Here is a 19,646-nt window from a genome sequence, read left to right on the forward strand (position 1 = left end):
TGAGGGGATCAGCTGTGCCCTGCGCTGGAGCCGCTGGAACTGGCTGTGTCCGGCATGGGGCAGCGCCGGCCGCTCCTCACAGGGGGTAACCCGGCAGCCCCCGGGGGCTGCTGCTGCTGCCGGCACTTGGGACCTGCAGCCGGTACAAGCTGATGTGCTGCAGATACTCTGGGACACAGAAGCCGAGTATCAGCCAGGCATAACTGTGCTATCCTACCCTGCACACGTCTCTTTCCAAGGCTAACATAATTCTCTACAGTACACCTGGTACCTTTAAGCCAACGTGTGTGTGTTTTGTTGTTGTTCTTTGGTTTGTTTTCTACAATCTAAGTCCAGCAAAAAATATCTTTTATTTTAAAATAAACAAAAACTTTTACACAAGCAGTATGTGATCGGACTTTTGGGCTTTTATAAGCAAGGTACCTATGCAATGTATGGCTCTTCATTATTTATGAAGTATTAAGGATCTTGGATCCAAGGGTAGCCACATCTTTGTGACACAAGGCATAAGCAAGAAGCAAATGGGCCCATGGTCATGGAATTTATTCTACTGAAAGAAATATTTTAAAATAATTATCTATTTACAATCTATAATATAGTCATATCAACAGCAGAAGTAGTAAACTGTGAAAGTGCATGAGGTCTCTGTAAAACAAATACTAATGTTAACAAATGAACTTAACTATTTCAGAAGAAATTACAAGCAAAATTTGTTCACAACAAAAGATTATATTCTAGGTGGGATATCATTTTCTCCATTTCCGTTTCATTCCCAAATAAATCCTGTGTGTTTCACCCACCCCCGGAACTGGCAGTTTTCTCTAGAACAGGATTACTTTATAAATTAAATGGTTCTAAAACAGTTATTTTCCAAATAGCAAAAATGAAATTAGCAAAAACCTGGTACAGAAGGTTTTTCTGATGACTTCAGTGAAATTAAATCATTGTTTCTGAAGAAAACATCCGTTCAACTCCTCACAGGATTCAGCAGATAAAAGCATGCACATACACACATACTTAATATTCAAAAACAGGTTACAAATGAAAATACCAAGCCATTAGCTAACAAAATGGTTGTGACAGATGTACTCTCCACCCCCCCAGAGTACTACCATAAATGACCACAGCTCAGATTCAACTGGTGTATAAATGGAGCCCACTGCAGAACCCCATTGAGTTGGATCTTCCTCAGAATGGCACGTCTGCAGTCAAAGATTCTCCTCCTTAGACTGGCCATCTAAGGAAAATTCCCGGAGGACTGAGACACTTTGCCTTATAGGTAAGTGATCTTCTGGGTACCTTTGGGAGTCCTCACTTTGTATGAGTGAGAAGATGTGCATTTTGAATTATCACTCTGATCCCTTGAGTTCGAACCAGCTGTGTAATAACTGAACTCCTAACCAGTATCCAAACCTGTGTTGTATTAATGTAACGTTGCTGGCGTGCTGAATAATTTTGGATAAACCCCATCTCTAGTTAGTTTTTCACTTAACAGTTCTGGTTAGAATAAAGTCTGTTTGGAGCTTATTGACTACAGAAATTGACTTCTAAGGTGCCTCCATGACAATACTCTCTAAGGCAAAATAAGACAATGCAATGGAGTATAAATATAAATGATATTCTGTGGATGCGGTAGAAGCCATAAGCTGCTCTAGAGAAATGACAGAGGGATGCTTGCTCATCTCGAGCACAGCAGTTAAGAAACATGACTATGTAAATGTAATATCTTAATGGCATTATTGAGGTAATTTTTTAAAAGCTACAGTGCAACTCAGGAACCTCTCTGTTACTCATTAAACTCAATCAAAAAATGTTTAACTACATAGAAGAAGTAAATTTATTTTTAAAAGTTATATATACATAATTACTATTTTACAGAAACTTAAGAGAAATCAGGTGAAAAAAATACATTTTAGGGACAAAAATATTTTCTCTCACAACCAACTTTAAGAAGCAAGACAGTAAAAATTATAATCACAGAACTAATCTGAACAAACCCAAACAGTTAACAGTTCAGATGCAGCTGATTTGGAGAAAGACATGCAACTCAGAACTAGCTCTTGGTCAGCTTGGGTTGTAGTGCCACCTGCTGAAATAACAGTATTTTTCCCCTTGCAACCATAGCTAATATGCAATTTAAATTAATCCAATGCATTAGAGGGCAATACATGAAGAAAGGTCACAAAGACGACGAGGTGCTTGAGTAATCTAAGTGCACATCTAGTGTGCCATACACTGAACCTAGCACACTGAGAACCTTCTCTTGAATGATGTCAACCTGCTCTGAAGGGCAATAGTCATCCAAACTTGATCTGTAACAAGGAATTGAAAAAAGCATGAGTACAGATACCACCACTGTCACCACATTTTTTATTCTTGTAATGCTCTGTGTCTAGGCTGAAGCTACTTTCAAACTGTGCTGAGTTGTGCCTACCAGTATTAGTTCAAAGTGCATGACAGTGCTTCTCCTCACAACTTTCAATAGCAACAGTTTGCCTGAACTTGAACAGAAAGACTGGAGCAGATTAGGAACCTGACCTATGCATCCTTCTAATTAGACTCTCAACCTGACTCTGACACAGAACACGCTGCAGTCAAAGTTCAAGCACAAGAACTAATTAAAGGACTGATGGAAAGATGAGATTGAAAAATTCAAATGCTACTAGTAAAACAGGTGAGAAAATTTGAAAAACAAATCTTCATAGTCCCTGGGATATAAACATTACTTACAGGAACATTACTACTAGTATCTCTTTGCAGTTCACTGAAAAAGCAGAGTTGACACTTCTTGGATTTTATATCTGTCAAGATTTACTTAAATGATTCTCTGTTTTCTCTGCAGCAGTGGATAGTAACCCTGCAGTTACCTGGAAGTACAGCTTTCTTTTCTTGTAGGTATTTAGCCCTGCTACTTCTTGTTGACAAAAACTATTTAATGTCAGTTTCTACTAATGTTGCTTGCCCTTTAAGGGCACACTTAGTATTTCTGAAGTGATTAAATTACAATAATTTGTCAACAGATATACTGTAGCCTTCAAATTAGGTTCTCCCAGGATAGATCCCTGGTTCTCTCAGGTCCCTGGCCTCAAAATCCATCCTGTTCTCCCAAATAATTTCCCTACAGTCCTGGAAGCATAACTTTTATCCCATACAAAGCTTTACTAGAGCTTTCTAGGATATAAATCATTTTCAGCCTATTAGATGAAAACCACTTCTGTCAGAAGTTGCACTGAAAACAGAAATCTTATCTGTAGTACAATGAACCCTAGAACAAGAGAGTAATGAAGTTGTGATTTCAGCCCATGAAAGCTTGTACAAGCTGGCTTTGCTTTAACTGGCACAGACAACAGAAGCAGTGGAGATGTATGAACTTCAGTGACAGCTGTCAACTGCAACACACACAAGGCCTCATCACAGGCTCTGTATAAAGTGTGCTGAAGCTCATTAAGTCATGTTTCCACTGCTTTTGAAATCTGTGCTAGCTGCTCTAAAGCCCAGCAAAACCAGCCATCAGCGCAGAACTTTTCCTTACCTGTGTAGATACTGTCACTGCCTTATGATCAACATTTCCAGATGTCAATTTTCACTGTACTGTAAAGTGTCAACTATAAGACAGAATTTAGGATGTGCCAACCAGTGCTATATTGATTGAATCATTTAGCTTCAGTCTGAGCATTTTAAAGTATCTACATAGTCTTACCGAGCAACTGTCACTAGTGTGGGCTTAGGCATATCTTTTAGTAGATTTTTAATGGATTGTATGAGGCCTTCGATCTCCTCTTCAGTGCTAATATGGTGGGGAAGCTCCATATAATCGCAGGTCAGACCAGCTTGATGGACCTGATGTAAATTAAACAGAGATTTAATTTCTGTTGATGAATTGTTGATATAGTTTACCTGTGTAAAACGTCTCTATGATACCTTCTCTAGCCCAGTAGGTAACTTACACCACTTCAGGCAGTAAGAGGGTTTTTTGTTTGTTTGTTTTTTTCCTCCCAACGAGTTCTTTAAACAAAAATAATAAAATTCTGGAGGTTGTATGGATTGTTTTATTATCTCCAGTATATTGTTCCTCTCCTATGAATTCAGAGCATGCTGCAGCCCTTGAAGATGATAGGTCTGATCTTTTACAGAGAGGTACCTTAGGTTCTATAAGGTATATTGACAGATTCTGGTGAAGTGAAACCTTCCTTCACAGGAAGTACCCTGAGACATCACCATCCTGGAACATCACATTAATGCTGCCTAAATATAAACAAGCAGACTAGAATTTTAGAATCTTTAAAAAGAAAAGCTAGACTAGATAATAAAAGACATATAAAAAAAGGGAAAGTACTGAAATCTCACAAAGTGCTGAATCAAGAAGCAAGCCCGAAATGAAGAATGATCTTTTCCTTCCCTGTTGAAGCAATGTTTTTGAAATATGCCTACTTTCTGTACTTTTCCCTAGCCACCTACCATTTCATAGTCTGGGCTTTCCATCCTGGCTTTCAAACTGTGAACTAGCTGGACAAGTGCCTTCATTCTGAAGTAGAAACAAAACCAGCTTGTTACATAAATGCTTGGAAACATATTTACCATAAGTGGTTAAAAAAAAATAACAAAAAAAGAGAGATAAAACAAGTAGAGGTTATCATGGCCTAGGGCTTGAAAATGAAATTTGCCCCTCTGTGTCATCTTGTACCTGAGAAAAATGGAAATTATCAGTACTATTGTACTGTTTCACTAGGTCTTTCTTAGTAAGCCCCTATACTCATACCTGTCTCTGGTAAGGGCTCTTTGCACTTATTTTAGGGCAGACCTAGAGAGAAATTGTTGTAGCTTAAAGTTACCTGAACTTGATTGGAAATGCTTGTGATCACTGATATACCAGTCTGGCAGTAGCTGCTGCATTTGATGGCAAAAATGAGTGATTCTCCTATCAAGGGAAAGCTCAGACTTTTGCTGTTTCTTTTCAGCTAAAACCAGTTAGTTTAAAAGCACAGAGGATGCTGCCAGGATGTTTTGTGGACACTGTCACTCAGCTACAGCCTTTCATTCATTTCCATTCTTCCACAGAAAGCAGAGCCTTTGGGACCACCAGCATCCTTCTCCATGTCCTCTGTAGTTTGTTGCTTTTTTGATAGCTCTGCTTCACAGAGATCACTACATTTTTAGTCACCAAATCTGCCTCCCTCTACAGGCAACAGAATTTGCATGAATCTGTACAAGGATGATCTTGGAAGGCTTACCGCAGCACTGAAGACAGCAGACTGCCTTTTGTTTTGTCTGACTCTTTCTCCGCTAGAACTAAAGGAAAAGCAGTAGCCTTGTGTAGATCCTATTCAGCTTCTCTCTTTTTCTGTTAACGAAGTGCTAGACTAATAAGTTCCTAAACTACTGATTGCATTTTACGCCATTTAGAAATCTCCTACCCAGGATATGAAGCCCATTTCTGTATGGTCTCTTCATCATCATTGTCACATAAATCTGCAAATGCTGCTTCCAGGTCTTCTAGCTGATGAACACGGTTTTCAACACAATCCAGCAAACCCTCCTTTAAATAAGCACATAAAAAACTATATTACGAAAAAAAAAGAAAGGTAAGAATGTCATGGCTTATTCTATGATTTAAATTCTGAAATGACTGAGGTACTGCAAGTGAGGATTCAGAAACAACTGATTCATTACTACAGAATATATTTTCAAGAGGATCAGAATGAATACCTGCAGAAGCTGTTATACCTTCAGAAAAAATTACCTCTCTTTGTTCTGTCTTTCCCACAACAAATGAAAAAAAGTCACATCTACATTCTGGCAGAATATGCCAGGGAAAGTTAAGATACTGTATATGACTAATTGTTGGATTTGTTTCCATAGCACAGAAATGCTCAGATGAGTACGAGCTTTACATTTTTATAATGAAAGGAGAATTTATTTTTTAAGTTAAAAAAAAAAAAAAAGTAAAACAAACGTATTTTCAGAAAAACAAAATGGGCTATTTGATGCTTTGAGGTTGTTTCAGCTCTGTGTGCCTGAAAAAAACATGAAATTAATTTAAAGTGCCATTTACTGCTCTGATCCTGCAAAGGTTTATGCCCTTTCTTAAAAAGTTCAGAACACATAAAGAGGCAATCTTTTTGGAGTGAGGCTATATACATGAATATAGCTGTACATGCAAACATTTGCAGAAAGTTATCCTAAATAACATATCAAATGAAAAGCAATGCTTGCCATATTTGGTATTAAAAATGCAGTGATGTGTGATGGAAAATTGTTAAAAAGCATATTAAAATAGATGGGTAACAATTAAGGATGTAACGATTCCCTCTTAGGATTCTGCTAGCCGTATCACATAACAGACGCTGCTTCTTTTGGCCAGTGATGTCAACTTTGGGATAACTTTAAGAGGAGCTGAGGGTACCAACCATTCAGGAAGTACAGCTTAATAATCCTGGGGTATGTATAAGATACTTTTCTAAGCAGCACCAGTAACTAACCTTAAAGACACATCCAATGCCCCTCTATACTACTTAAAAAATATAACCAAACAACAAAAAAACCCAAACACCACACTATTATCTGGTAGTATTGTAGAAACATGCATCTAACTGTACTCTGGAAGTATGAAAACAGATTTTAAGAGAGTAGACATTTAGGATACTTTCTGAAACTTTGAAAAACACCAAGTTCATTATCCTTCTACCTTTGAACCCTTTACATTTACTGTCTCACTGTAAAACTATCCATTGATCTGGTTTTGCCTTGTTCAGTTCTACACCTATCTGTTACTCACTGCCTGCTAAGCATTCCAGTTGTCTCCTAGAAATTTGTTGGCTTTTGTAAATAACTTAGGCCCTGAAATCATATTGGGCGCTTACATCACAAACATTTACCCCTTTTACAATTAACTACTTTTTAAATATGTACTTGTTTTGATTGTTGATTAAGAAATATGAACATCATTTTGACAATCTTTCACACAGAATCACAGAATTGCCTGGGCTGGAAAAGACCTCAGAGATCATCAAGTCCAACCCTTGGTCCAACTCCAGTCCATTGACTAGATCATGACACTAAGTGCCATGTCCAATCTCAGTTTAAAAACCTCCAGGGCCAGTGAGTCCAACACCTCCCTGGGCAGCCATTCCAATGCCTGACCACTCTCTCTGCAAAGAATTGCTTTCTAATCTCCAGCCTAAATTTCACATAAACCAGTTTCGTTATACACACATATTGATTAGGATTCATTAATTTGTGTTAAATCTCTCTGTACTAGTGTTCAGATGAGATTACAAGAGCAAAGACAAGACCTTGTTTAGAAATCACTTGGTGTAATGACCATCAATACGGCTGTCTCCATAGTTTGGGCTCAGGGCTGAATGACTATTTTGGCAGTTACAGCATGATTCTGAAGCACACAATGCATAGAATGAAAAGTACATTACAGTGGTATAATACTGACCTTACCACATCTAAATAAATAGGTAAAATACTAGTTAGGCATTCAACACAGTTCTGACTATCAAGGAAGAGCAACTGGAGCAAGGAAGAAGAGCGCTTGGAGGAATAAAAAAAAAAGAGAACCACAAAAACCCAGACCAAAACAAACCACAAAGCAAAACCCTGTTAAGCCATAAAAAGAACAAGATTGTAGATGACTTATTATGTTTTCATTTCTTCCTTGTCAATTACCATTTGTTTACAGAAATTAACTTTCACACTTATGCTAAATATTCATGCAATTCACATGTTTAACCAAAATGTTTAATAGGAAAGAATTCCCAAGATGCTGCTGATTAGCATTCAGTATGCTGCACAACTTAATAGGAGATCACTTCATTTAGAACATTTCATAGGTTCCTTCCTTGCTGTAACTCATTTTAATTGGATAAATCAAAAGAATCGTTCCCTTATACATCCCACAAGGAAATACCATACCTCTGTTGCATTTCTATGAGGCTTCTTGAAATTGTACAACTCTTGCAATAGTTCATATTCTGTCTTCGAAAAAGGAAAAAAAAAAGAGGCAAAAAATTAGACTCTTCAAATGAGAAACAAAATCTGCAAAGCTTCCCTGCTTCAGAAAAATAATTTGATCCCCGGGATCATTCCTGTGCTCTAGTACTGCAGGCAACTCTATAAATGCAGGTGAGGAAGGGGCTGTGAGGCTTGAGAAAGCAATACTTCATGGCCCCAGCCAAACGTTTTGGAATTGTTTAACTTTAAACCTGACTTCAAGAACACATCTTTAAAATCTAAGTATTTACAGTCTTTAAAAAGTCTCTGAAATAAAATATAGATGTTACTGAACGAAGGTTCCAATGAGACGTTGAGTAAAACTGAGATGGCAGATTTAGGCAGGCAAAACCAACAGGAGACTCTGATTGTAAAGGAAGACAGGACAGGTAAAGGCTTCAGGCTGGCTGGCCAACAATTTCACAAGTGAATTATTACAGGCTCTTGTCAGCTCTACTCCTTGATAATACTCAGGTTTAGTTAACCAAGGATAAACAGATCTCATTACTTACTTAACAGCATTAAACAGGTGAACACTCATGAATTTTTCAGAGCAGAGGGAGAAAGGATGGGAAGACTATTCAATTTTTACAGAAATCCAAAGCATATTTAGGGCAATGTTTTGGATTTTAGACGTTTTTGGTGGGAAATCAATACTCTTCTGGATTGGTGAACTATATTTGCTTTTTAGCATTTCCTTCGATTTTTATATTTCAAGTGTTAACTTGGGAAAAATTTTCTGATGGAATTATCATAATTTACTATAGAGGGAATACAGTTAAGAAATATTAACTGCAAATGAAATCATTATATCAATACAGGTACACTGGGTGCTCTGGGCAAGCCCACTTCAAAAAGCGGCTCCTATAATTAGGAACCTATCATAGCACGAAACTCAAAAAAGAATAAGAAACAAAACAAAAAACTGCCCCCTCCCTCAAACCAACTCATGTCCCCCCCAAATCCTTTATTCAGAATGCATTTCAGCCTCTCAGAGGGGTATTGAATTTTATTCTTATATGGCAAGACCCTCACAGTGCTTTCCCTGTGCTGTTTGCTTCTTTTTGTGATTCAGAACAGCTGGCACTGCACATTGTCCGAAGATACTGTGATCATAAATACTGAATGTCAAAAGCTACCAGAGGTCAAGGACCCTATATTCACTTCTTTAGGGTGAACAAGGAAACCATAGTCTAGCTGAAACTCAAAGATGTCAGATGTTCTCCAGCACAGGGTGAAGTTAAAACAGTGTTAACAAGACAGATTTAAATGCTACAGACATGATATTGCAGAGGAATTTGTAAACCTAAATGCCACACCGAACTTTCAGGGTATATCAGTTAGTTCCTAAAATCCTGTACACATCAAGAAAAGGTCCTAACTGCTTTGCACCTTTGAGGATCTATATATTTATGACTCTATACAGGTGAACCACCTTTGCTGTGCAGCCAAGTTATAAATGGAATACAAAGCAGAGTCTCAAACTCAAAGCCATTACATCAGAGACAAGAGCTGCTTGCTCATCCTCATACACAGCACTGCAGACAAAGAAAATGAGAATAACAGCCTCCCATTGGGACAAGTCACTACTCTTTAGATGATCAACACCACCATGCCTTTTGGAAGGGCAGAGTCTCCTGATACGATTGTGGCTTTCCAGCATCATAAAAAATGATACCATCTGTCATGCCTCCCTGATGAATCTTGCTGTAGGTATTTGCAACATCACTCCCAGAAACCCAAGTGTAGCTTTATGTCCCAAGCAACAAGCAGAAGCGAGTCACACAACTCTGAGCTTGGATGGGCACTCAATACTGATTTCATACATAAGGAATTTAGGTTGTTGTATTAGGCTGTAACAGCTTTATTAGGTTGTTGTAACTCTTTGGTGTGTACACTCGCTTAGAACACTTCTCCTTCACATATTGCCATGAATCATTAATAACGATCAGCTGATCTGCTAATTAGCTTAGATGAAAGTTTCTCCATAGATATAAATGCTAGGACTGGAACTCTTTTGTGAATGACAAGAGGCCTCTCCATTGTCATGCTTACCTTTGTGTACATTTCTTTAAATGGATTTTTAACTGAAAAAAAATCTAAGTCGATGTCTAAAACATATGCATCCCCTTTCTGCAGTGCTTGGCACACATCTTTAACAACTTTCCTCATTGGGCATTCACCATTTCTGAAAGATCTTGAAGCTGAGCACGCTGACAATGATTCTGCCTTGTTTGGGGGACCTGCATTTTGGACTTCCTTCTTCTCCAGACTTGGGGTGCTGTTATCAGGGTCACCAGGAGCCACTGATGAGGAGGCAGAAGTGGTGCTTGCTGTGTCATCTGTATTTAGCTTCAGTCTCTTAGCAGATCCTACTTCACCATTTTCTTCCTGTCTGTTTGATGCTTCAGTAGGATTGATGAGAATGACATATAAATTTAAAGGCTTCTGGTTTTCTAGCTGATCAGCAGGGACATAAAGACCATCACTTAAAAAGTAATGATCTGTGCCCGTAACCCTACAATTGACAATAACTCACAGTTAATATACACCTTCACAAAGAGCTTAGGAAAAAGCATGTACCCTTAAGGAATCCTGAGAAGAATGAACAGATTTTTGATGGGTAATGAAAGCAACAGCATACACAAAATTATTTATTTTAATTTTCAGGTCTTTAAGTTGAAGTTTTATCTACTTTATTCCTGAATCAATCTATTAAAATTCATTCTATATTTTTTATGATAGCCCTACGAAGTTTTGAATGGTTAAGAAAAAGATTCTACATTCTGCACTACTAAGGTTAATTTGTCCTTAAAATGCAATTCAATGGCAACATTCAGAATTTAACAAGATATTGTCACTATTATGGAATGTAAGACTGCAAAGCTATGGATATTTTATCTTGGATTCCATGGTTTTTATGGAAAATTCTGTTAGTTGTGTTTGAGAAGTGCCCTAAAACGCATGGATACTGATTTAGTAAAAGTAAAATAGTATGAATCAATAGGTACCATTTAACTTCACCACCAACAGAGATTCCCTGTTCTAAATGGGAGAGGGCAGGTAACTCAAGGACCTCCGTATCGATGGTTACAGTGAAAATTTAAATAATATTCTTTTCAAGGCATATTTCAGCACAGGAAGCCTTAAGTATCATAAATTCAGATTAAAAAATAAGCTTAAGAAGTGCGAACTTCTGCTCACACTTAAGGCCTCATTTGATTACAGGGTGTCATCATCAATCAACCACAAAGAAAAATGATTTCATGAGCAGCAGAAATTTGAAGCTTAGTTCCCTTGTGTCTTGTGGCTGGATTATCCTAAGCATGCTAAAGTGAGAGCCTGGATCACAACTCCATCTTGTTGATGGGGCATTCACAGGGTCTCTTCTCAGAAATTCTCCAGGTTCAACACACGCTCATGCTACAGACTTTACCTTAGTGGGACACTAAGATATCTATTGCCTAGCCACTTGCCGCCAAAAAAACTTTTAGGAAGTTCGTATTTCTTTCCCTTTCTTCCTTCATTATTTTTGTAAGCCTAGAACCTAAAGAACTTTCTTCAAAAGGCAGCTGGAAACGTTGTTTTCAAGGTTGCTGAAGTGACCAGAGGATCTGTGGTAGTGATATCCAGCCATCATGAAGTGTTTCTACATATGTGCTAGTTCTCATGGTTAAACGTTACTGAAAGCAACAGCTTTTGTCTGACTGTTTAGGTTTACTTTAGTACTCATATTCAGAATTGTAGAGCTTTTGTGTTTTATTTTAGGTGGTAAAACAAAGCATTTCTCTGCTGCCTTCTGATTTATTCCGATTTATTCTGATATGCTGACAAGAGACATGATTTGTAAATGTCCATATAAGCTGTACACAACACACAACACACTGAATATGGCAAATGTAAAACTGTCATTCACACCAGAACTCAAATCACAGAATGATTAAGATTGGAAGGGACATCTGGAAGTCTCTCATTAACCATCTAATCGAAGTAGATCTAACTTCAATGCTAGGTGAGGCTACCCAGGGCCTCATCCAGTTGAGTTTTGACTTTATCAAATGAAGAATTTACCGTCTGTGTACCTGTCTCAGTACTTAACTAGTATATTAACTTTAAAAAACACCACCACCACTACCACATGTGAGAAAACAGAATCATCAAGGTAAGGGAAGAGATTTCTCCTCTTGTTCAGCACCAGTGAGGTCACATTTGATGTACTCTGCCCAGGGTTGAGTCTCCAGGACAAGAGAGACAACAACAAATTGAAGAAGGGCTGCAAAGGTGATTAAAGGGCCAGAGCATACAATGGGCAAGCTGAGGGAACTGGATTTGTTTTGTCCTGGGAGGACTGAGGAAGATCTAATTGCTGCCCTCTGTTACCTAAATTCTCCGTTAAAGATCACTGCTTTCTAAGATTTTGACTTTATTTAAGAGAACTAATTTAAAACTTAGGTTGCTGAAATGAAATGTGAATAGTTAGAATAGTTAGAAAATAATTTAAGGCACAATTTTAACTGGATGCACTCACACAAATAGTCAGTCACATTAGGTCCTATGGTACTCACAAATACACAAACTCACAAATTTTCATATTTAGCCAAGAACACACACACACACACACACACACACACAAAAAAAAAACAAACAAAAAAACAAACAAAAAAACAAACAACAAAAGAAAATAAAAGCATGAAAAAATATAGAGATAGCCTTTCATAAGACAGCAGACAATTTACCTGATTGTAGTTGTTGATATGTCTTTCCCAATTAAAAAATGGTGTTTTCCTTCCGAGATCTGCTGCGACCAGGGTGGGTGAAGCCACACTACTTGAGAAACATGGCCAGCATAAACAGCAGGCATAATCCAGTTCTCAATACTTAATTCACTGTAATGAATGGAGAAAGGCTGGAGATAATATTATTACTTTCCCTGTAAGCAAAACATGGTCAAGAACGCAAAAATCATCTTCCACATCTTGAAAGCCCCGATGCAAATTACCTGAAATTAGTACTCTGTGTAAGGTTCACATCAAAGAAAGAAAAAGGGGGAAATCTTTAATCATAAGATAGACCAAAAATGTCTACAGTAGAATTTTAAAAAGCCTTACATAGTGCAATCAGCTTCACTCTTAGTATGGCACTTTGATTATAAACTATACAGACTTGTTGCCCTTTTATTCTTGATACCTCGCACAGAGGAAAGTATAAGGAGCATCATCAACACTGTTCTAAATAACTTCAAACTGACCTCAAGAAGTATTCTACTGTAAACTGCTCTAGGTAGCTTTTAATATAATCTCAGTAATTAAAGTGAGTCAATCAGCACTTACAGAATAGCAACTTTCCTGATTATCAAAGCCCTACTCTTAGATGTATGTTGTAGTCCACAAAAATTCTTATTCATTCAACAAAGAAAACAAAATATTGACTACAGGAAGCATAACACAATTGCTTATTGTCCTGGTTTTGTTAAAAACAAGACCGGTTCTCTTTTAGTGATTTTTCTTTCAGCTCAGTTCTTCTAGGTGGCTGTACTTTTCTGAGTTTTAGCCTGCATATTTTTCCTAGGATGCTGTACTCGGTGCTGGTAAGAGTCCAACGGAATGCTGAAGAAGCTCATGTTTAGATTTATTACTATGGTAGCTAAGAAAGACTGATAAGTTTTCCCACTTTCTGTTGTGAGAGGGGCGTCTTTGAGGAGGGGTGGATGGAACAGGTGACCAGAACTGACCAACTGAGGATCAACAGAAGTATTCCATCCCATAATCTTCATAGCCCCTATATAAGAGGGTGATCACGAGGGCCACACTCTCTTTGACCATGGCCGGCATCTAGAGAGGACCCTGTCTGTCTGCCTGTGATCTACAGGCCTCAGGCCCTGCATCCCTGCAACCAGGTTCCAGTTTGCTGTGAAGTCCCATCCATGACTTCCGGGGGCCTGAGCTGCACCTGCTGGAGCCACCAGCTCTGCACACCCAGCTCCTGCTGCTGGAGTGACACCAACTCCACATCAAGCACTTGACATTGTTTTTGTATATTTTGTATATATTCTCTATTTACTAGTAGCAATAGTAAAACCCCTTAAAACTCTGCAACTTGAAGTCTAAGTCTCTCTTCCTTTCCCCTTATCATCTTTCTGATCTAACGGAAGGGTGGCAGGAGGTAAAGGGGATAACAGAGAGCATCTGCCATGGTTGATTGCTGCCTTGCCTTAAACCTTGACACTTACCAATTACATAATTTTGTCATTGCTGTAAATTACCATAACACTGAAGCAACTTAAACTTATTTTAAAACAGGAAAAGACAACAGCAAAGATAACTCTGTGGCTTGTTACCTTCCTAAGCAGTTGGAGGAAAATATCAGTCTTAATGCTCTTAACAGAAAATCTTGTTTGACTTCACATATTCACCATGTCAACACAGGAGCTGTTATTTCAATCTCAAAGTCAATTTTTCAGTATGAAGAAAGAAAGGCTGTTTTAAAACCACAGCTCTTCAGACATAAAGCATCCACTCAGGGAGCTGTCCTGTTACTCAGAGGAACTTATTGGCCTAATAACATGATATACTACTGAATAACTAAATAAAGTAAATTTTTAAGTCTTAAATTACTTGATATGTGATCTTAATATTTGATCACATTCGAAACTCACAAACATAACTTTTTCTGTCCAAAAAAATAAAGTTTTCAGCAAAAGTGAAAAGACAGAAGATACAACTTGAGGCTGACTTACATCTCTTTTGTTCATATCTTGTATGCAGTCATACCAATATTCACTCTAAATCAAAGATAGCAGGAAGCAGACTTAAAAGTATTCTGATGCAGTACCCAGGACTTACCTAAAAAGAGCTTCTTTGTCAAATACAGTGTCTGCAGGCATATTCACAGGAATAAGAAGGTCTGGATGCGAATCAAGATGAACAAAGCTGATGTTACTGGCAGGAAGATGCTTTGAACCAATGGCACGATAGATGAAAGGCAGCACCTAAAACAACACAAATAAAAATATTTCCACCACAACCAATGAGTTGAAAAATGCAATGGCTTCAACAGCAAAAACACTAGTCCCACTCTTATTCTTTTAGAACTTGGTTCAGAAGGAGGAGGAGGCAGCAGAAAACAATACAAAGGGGGAACAACTCCAGCAGCAAAACAGCTGATGAACTGTAATCATGAGCCCAAGAGTTTCACACAAGAAGCTGCTGAACAATAACAGCTTTACTCGCTCTTTCCTTCTTCATAGAAAGCTTTGTTTGCAGAAGCAATTCTCACTAATCATTCAACTGAATTGGTACTTTTTTTCATTTACAACTGAGCCGCCTCTTCTGCAGAATATTACCCCTGCATTGCCTTCTCCATGAGAAGCTTCCTCACCATACATGGGTGCTGTGAAGACAAAACCATCTCATTACTTGTGTTTTATAAATCAACTAATAGAAAGTGAAAACTGACCCCACCATCATTTAAACTTTAGCTGATCTTTTAACCTATCCCCACTGAAGAAAGGCCTTAATTCCCAATCCCTACATGATTTAGTGTCTTCAATAAAGAGGCTACCTTTATTAACTGCTCGACCTTATCCCCTGCTGAAGGTCTTCAATAAAAAGTGGGAAAAACAGGAGATGAGATAACTCATCAATTTATAGTGTAGCAAACCACTGAAGTACAATAATGTAGGGTGGCGAAATGAGAAAACTGATGGCTGATTCATGATATCTCTTACACTGAACTGCAGTACAGGGAAACCCTCCCACAGTTACAGGACAGTAACTGCCTTAGCTGCCAGAACAAACCCAGCAAGGATTGTGAAGCACATTCTTAATATACAGAGAATGTAAAGGATGCCAAAAGATTAGGCAATAAAAATTACACATGATCTCTACATTACAACAGAAATTGAGATAATTTTTTGGCACAAAACTGATTAATATGACAAATCCTGTGTACTGCACGGGCATAACCCTAAAACATGACTGACAGCTGAAATTTGGACTGGATTCCATCTGTCTAGTAATAAATTCCTCAGTTTAACCACTACGTATGTACTAACATACATACTACTGTAACAGCAGACAAAACAAAGTTAAAAATAACAGGGATTCCCTGATCCATAACTTTTACTTATTTGGAAAAAGGAACCGATTAGGCCTACCTGAAAAACCTACAATCTTTGCAATAAAATTTCCTGTATACCAGCTGTTACTATTAATCAAAGTATGACGCATCTAGTGACTCCTTGCCCTAGGAACATCAGTGTCAGCAAAGGACTATATAAAGTTTCTCTGAAGTTCTTACATTTTGGGATGAATGGCCATATATGCTTTATGCAACACAGACCAATGCATATACACAGATGTACTGAACACCCTGCATATATATTTAGTATGAACAGACTTGGTTAACTTAATTGAAACCAGAAGTATAGAGAGTAAAACAAAGACAATTAAGAGTCATTATCTTAGTATTCCTATCACAGTGACACCCTTAGGCCTTGGTTACCATGGAAAAACAGCTGTCACAGCACCATATATTTCAGTGAGTCCTGGCAAAAATTATCCGCGTTAAACTGTGTTCTTACAAGCTCAGAACATTATTTTCTTTAATAAATTTTATTACACTAAAAGAGAAAACAGAAACAACAGTTCAACAGCAGCTCCTTCTTCACGCCCTTGTTTAACGAATTAAGTAAAACTGCAAAGTTCCAAATTCAACATTTCTCATCAAGTGGCAGCCAATCTCCAAGTTAGTATGTGATTATATTTATCAACTTGGTGTCAACATGCCATTCACTGTGTAGGGTTGAGTTCCCAATACTAGCTAATTCTAAGAGCAGCATAATGTAGGTATGCAGGTAATACTTCTTTTTAACTACAACAACTAAGAGTCAAAGGAAAAAAAAAAAAGACTCAGCAATAATTAAGAAGATACCCAAATCCAATCATGGCATTAATCACTGAAACGGGAAGAAAATTCAGGTCACCTGGGCACTGAACTTATGTTTCCGTAGCACAAAAGAGAGCAGGTTTAATATCCGTGCACGGCTGCGAAGGTGGGGAACTATTCCCAAGGAAGCGCTCGGGGCGGGGAGACCCCGGTTACACCACGGGAAGACGCATCCTGCCGGGTTCCACCATGCCCCACTCCTTCGCTCCTACCTACATACACACCGCAGGGAGAGAAGGAAGAAAAGCACCTACTCCCCATGTCCCACCGCCCGGCCCGGCCGCTCAGCACTCACGTCCTGGTGGTCCTCCACCACCCACACCGGCAGCGCCGGGTAGGCCCGCAGGCCTCCCCCACGGGACCGCTCCCCGCCGCCAGCCACCGCGGCCCCACCGCTCATGCCTGGGCGGCGCCGGGCCCGGCGAGGCTCCACAGCGCAGCGCAGCCCAGCCTCTCCGCGCCACTGTCTCCCGGCGGGCGGTGCTTCCGCCGGCAGCGCCCTCCCACCGTTTTCCTCTTCCGGACGCGGGGCGCTGCGGGTTGGGCTGGCTGTGGCGGCGGGGCGCCAGGTGGGCTCGGCGGGCGCGGCTGCCTGCTGGGGGGCTGCGGGGCGGGCAGGGCCTTCCCTTAGGCCGCTCCGCTGGCTGTGCCGCAGTTCCCCGCGCGGCGTGTGGGGTTGGCGGGCGGTGGGGGCCGGTCCCCGGAACGCTACAGGGGCGGTCGAGGTGTTCCCGGTGCTGGCGGGTTCCTCGGTGCGGGTGGGGGTCGGGTTCGGGGTAGCGGGGCCCGGACGGCCCCTGCCGGCAGCGCCTCCTGCGGCAGCCGCCAGGCCGGCCTGCTGCAGAGGAGGCCGCTCCGTGTGGCGGGAAGGCGGCGAGGCGAGCCTGCCCGGCCCAGGTGTCGGTCTCGTCGTTGGGTTTGTTACCGCTGACCCTTCGGTGGCCGTTGGAAGCCGTTACGGACCGTTGGGAGGCGGTGGTTGGATGCGGCCTGTTGCCCTCAGCTGTGTGCGTGCAGGGAGAGAAGAGTTTGTGTGTGATAGCTTCTATCAGTGCAATAAACTTTCTCTTCTAGGTGACAGGAAAAGGAGAAGTTGTCCTTTTCGGTGTACTGGAGCTTACTTAACTGCAAATGGGACATAACCAAAGTTTTCAGCAAAAGAAGCTGTAAAATAATTCGGGTGTTTCAAATAATTTCATGGGGGTTTTTTGTTTTGTTTTGGTTTGGTTTTTTTCTCTCCCAGCTGTGGTTCTGAGCATTCTGAAGCAGTAAAATTAAAGTGGTAGAACCAGGGTAGTTCTCTGGTGTAGAGGAAGTCTTACAGCTCTATTTAAGAAAGAGCTGATAAACAAGACTTATCTTTGGAATCCCATGACACAAAAAAGAAATGTGCTTTAAGGAAAGGCACTGTGGTACAGTAGACTTTGCTTTAATTTGTTTAAGTTAATAAGAATTTAGCTCAGCCTGTTTAAATAGAATGTGTATGTAAATGTCAGCAAAATATAAAACAATTTTCTGTTACAAGCCTGAGCTGTGTAATACCATGACTGGAGAACTAAAGCTAAATTGAGTCAGTATCTGATAGATTAGAATTAATGATGGCAAAAGGTTGCACTACTGCCAGACAAAAACATAGAAATGTTCTTCCTCCCCCCCCCCCCCGTTGGTTCTTTTGAGAACCGTTACGGGGTTGGATGGTGCTGAGCAGGCACAGGCTGACTGGAAGGAGTAAGTGGCTTTACCGTCATGGCTACTGCCTCCTGTATATGAGGGATCCTCACTTTAGCCTTTGTTCAGTTGCTCTGAAGAGGGGATGAATGCCACCACAAGCAATTCCAGTGGCTTCCATTAAGCCCTGCCTGTGTAAGGAGAGACAAAGGGTCCTCTCGGTTCTTCCTCCTTGACGTCTGTCCTTTCCTCCTTAATTTCTTTTCCTTTTTCCCTCTGATTCACCACAAGTCGTCTGCTGTCTCTCAGCAAGGTACGTCTTTTGCAGCACTGGCACAAGAATGCAGCTGAAATCAGTGCTCTGAGCAGTCCAGGTTGGCCATGTTGCATAGTATAATAGCAGGTGAGAGAACATTCTGTGTGTGTACTTCAGCATCAGCAAAGCCTCAGTAAAGAGAGGCTTTGTTTTCGTATTCCAGTGATCTTTCTAATGATGTGTGTGTCTCTCTCTTTTTTTTTCCTCCCCCTTATGGAAAACAGGATTTGAGTTTGGTGACTGCTTAACTAATGTTTTTTTTTCCTCTCCCTCTATTCCAACCAAGACACCATGAATGAATTTTTAAATTTTATTTTAATTTTTTTTTTCTTTTTTTCCAGTTTTTGAAGCTTAATGTTGTAATTAAAGAATGAATTTTAACTGTAATGAAGTGCAGTGGTTTTCATTTACAAACATTAATACATGCTTAGTTTTGAGCAAGGTTTACACATACTTGAAGCAGTGGCCATTGCTGGAAAGGTAACAGGGCCAAGCAGACAGCTAAGGGATGTTTTGGGAAACATTTATTTCAATTAAATTAGAGTAACAGCACGGTCTACATAACTTTTTTTCTGTAACCTGAAGATCCTCATTCCACAAAAATATACCTACCTAACCTAAAATACTTTGAAATATTTGTTGATTTTGGTCCTTTACTGAATTGGTGTCTCAATTGTCAATGTAAATTTCTATTATCTCATTTAAAATTTACATGATT

General features: G+C 39.6%; 2 protein-coding genes across 8 annotated transcripts in view; one reads left to right on the forward strand and one right to left on the reverse strand.

Annotated features, from left to right (window-relative positions):
- Window positions 1-372: 372 nt before the first annotated feature.
- LOC309436067 (UPF0489 protein C5orf22 homolog) lies at window positions 373-17,387 on the reverse strand. 5 transcript variants are annotated; one of them, XM_082044929.1, is made up of 9 exons: window positions 17,213-17,359; window positions 14,841-14,986; window positions 12,735-12,884; window positions 10,054-10,516; window positions 7,921-7,983; window positions 5,415-5,536; window positions 4,459-4,525; window positions 3,701-3,840; window positions 373-2,312 (listed from the first exon to the last, which is right to left on the reverse strand). In XM_082044929.1, the coding sequence occupies exons 1-9, from the start codon at window positions 17,342-17,344 to the stop codon at window positions 2,180-2,182; spliced, it is 1,416 nt and encodes a 471-aa protein (XP_081901055.1). In that variant the 5' UTR covers window positions 17,345-17,359; the 3' UTR covers window positions 373-2,179. The 5 variants fall into 5 exon arrangements, with proteins under 5 accessions (XP_081901055.1, XP_081901058.1, XP_081901059.1 ...); XM_082044930.1 differs by having other exon boundaries at window positions 375-2,312; window positions 17,240-17,387; XM_082044931.1 differs by lacking the exon at window positions 17,213-17,359 and adding an exon at window positions 16,982-17,192 and having other exon boundaries at window positions 376-2,312.
- Window positions 17,388-17,450: 63 nt separating this feature from the next.
- DROSHA (drosha ribonuclease III) overlaps window positions 17,451-19,646 on the forward strand; it is a 72,894-nt gene continuing 70,698 nt past the window's right edge. Inside the window, exons 1-2 of one of the 3 annotated variants that reach the window (XM_082047117.1) lie at window positions 17,469-17,513; window positions 18,941-19,015. The gene's annotated coding sequence lies outside the window, so the exon portion shown is untranslated. Of the gene's footprint in view, window positions 17,514-17,548; window positions 19,016-19,646 lie in introns of those variants that run through there. The other 2 variants (XM_082047118.1, XM_082047119.1) reach the window with 2 other exon arrangements.

This window comes from Streptopelia decaocto (assembly GCF_964273445.1).
Source record: "Streptopelia decaocto genome assembly, chromosome: 2".
Classification (NCBI taxonomy): domain Eukaryota; kingdom Metazoa; phylum Chordata; class Aves; order Columbiformes; family Columbidae; genus Streptopelia; species Streptopelia decaocto.

What these genes read in the sequence shown, in the direction of transcription:
- LOC309436067 (XM_082044929.1), bottom strand. Translation starts at nt 17,344, where the DNA reads ATGAGCGGTGGGGCCGCGGTGGCTGGCGGCGGGGAGCGGTCCCGTGGG. An exon ending in TTAAAGAAATGTACACAAAG is followed by an intron (nt 7,984 to 10,053) that starts GTAAGCATGACA and finishes CCTTTTTCGAAG; the next exon opens with ACAGAATATGAACTATTGCA. An exon ending in AAAGCCCAGACTATGAAATG is followed by an intron (nt 3,841 to 4,458) that starts GTAGGTGGCTAG and finishes AATTTACATCAG; the next exon opens with GTCCATCAAGCTGGTCTGAC.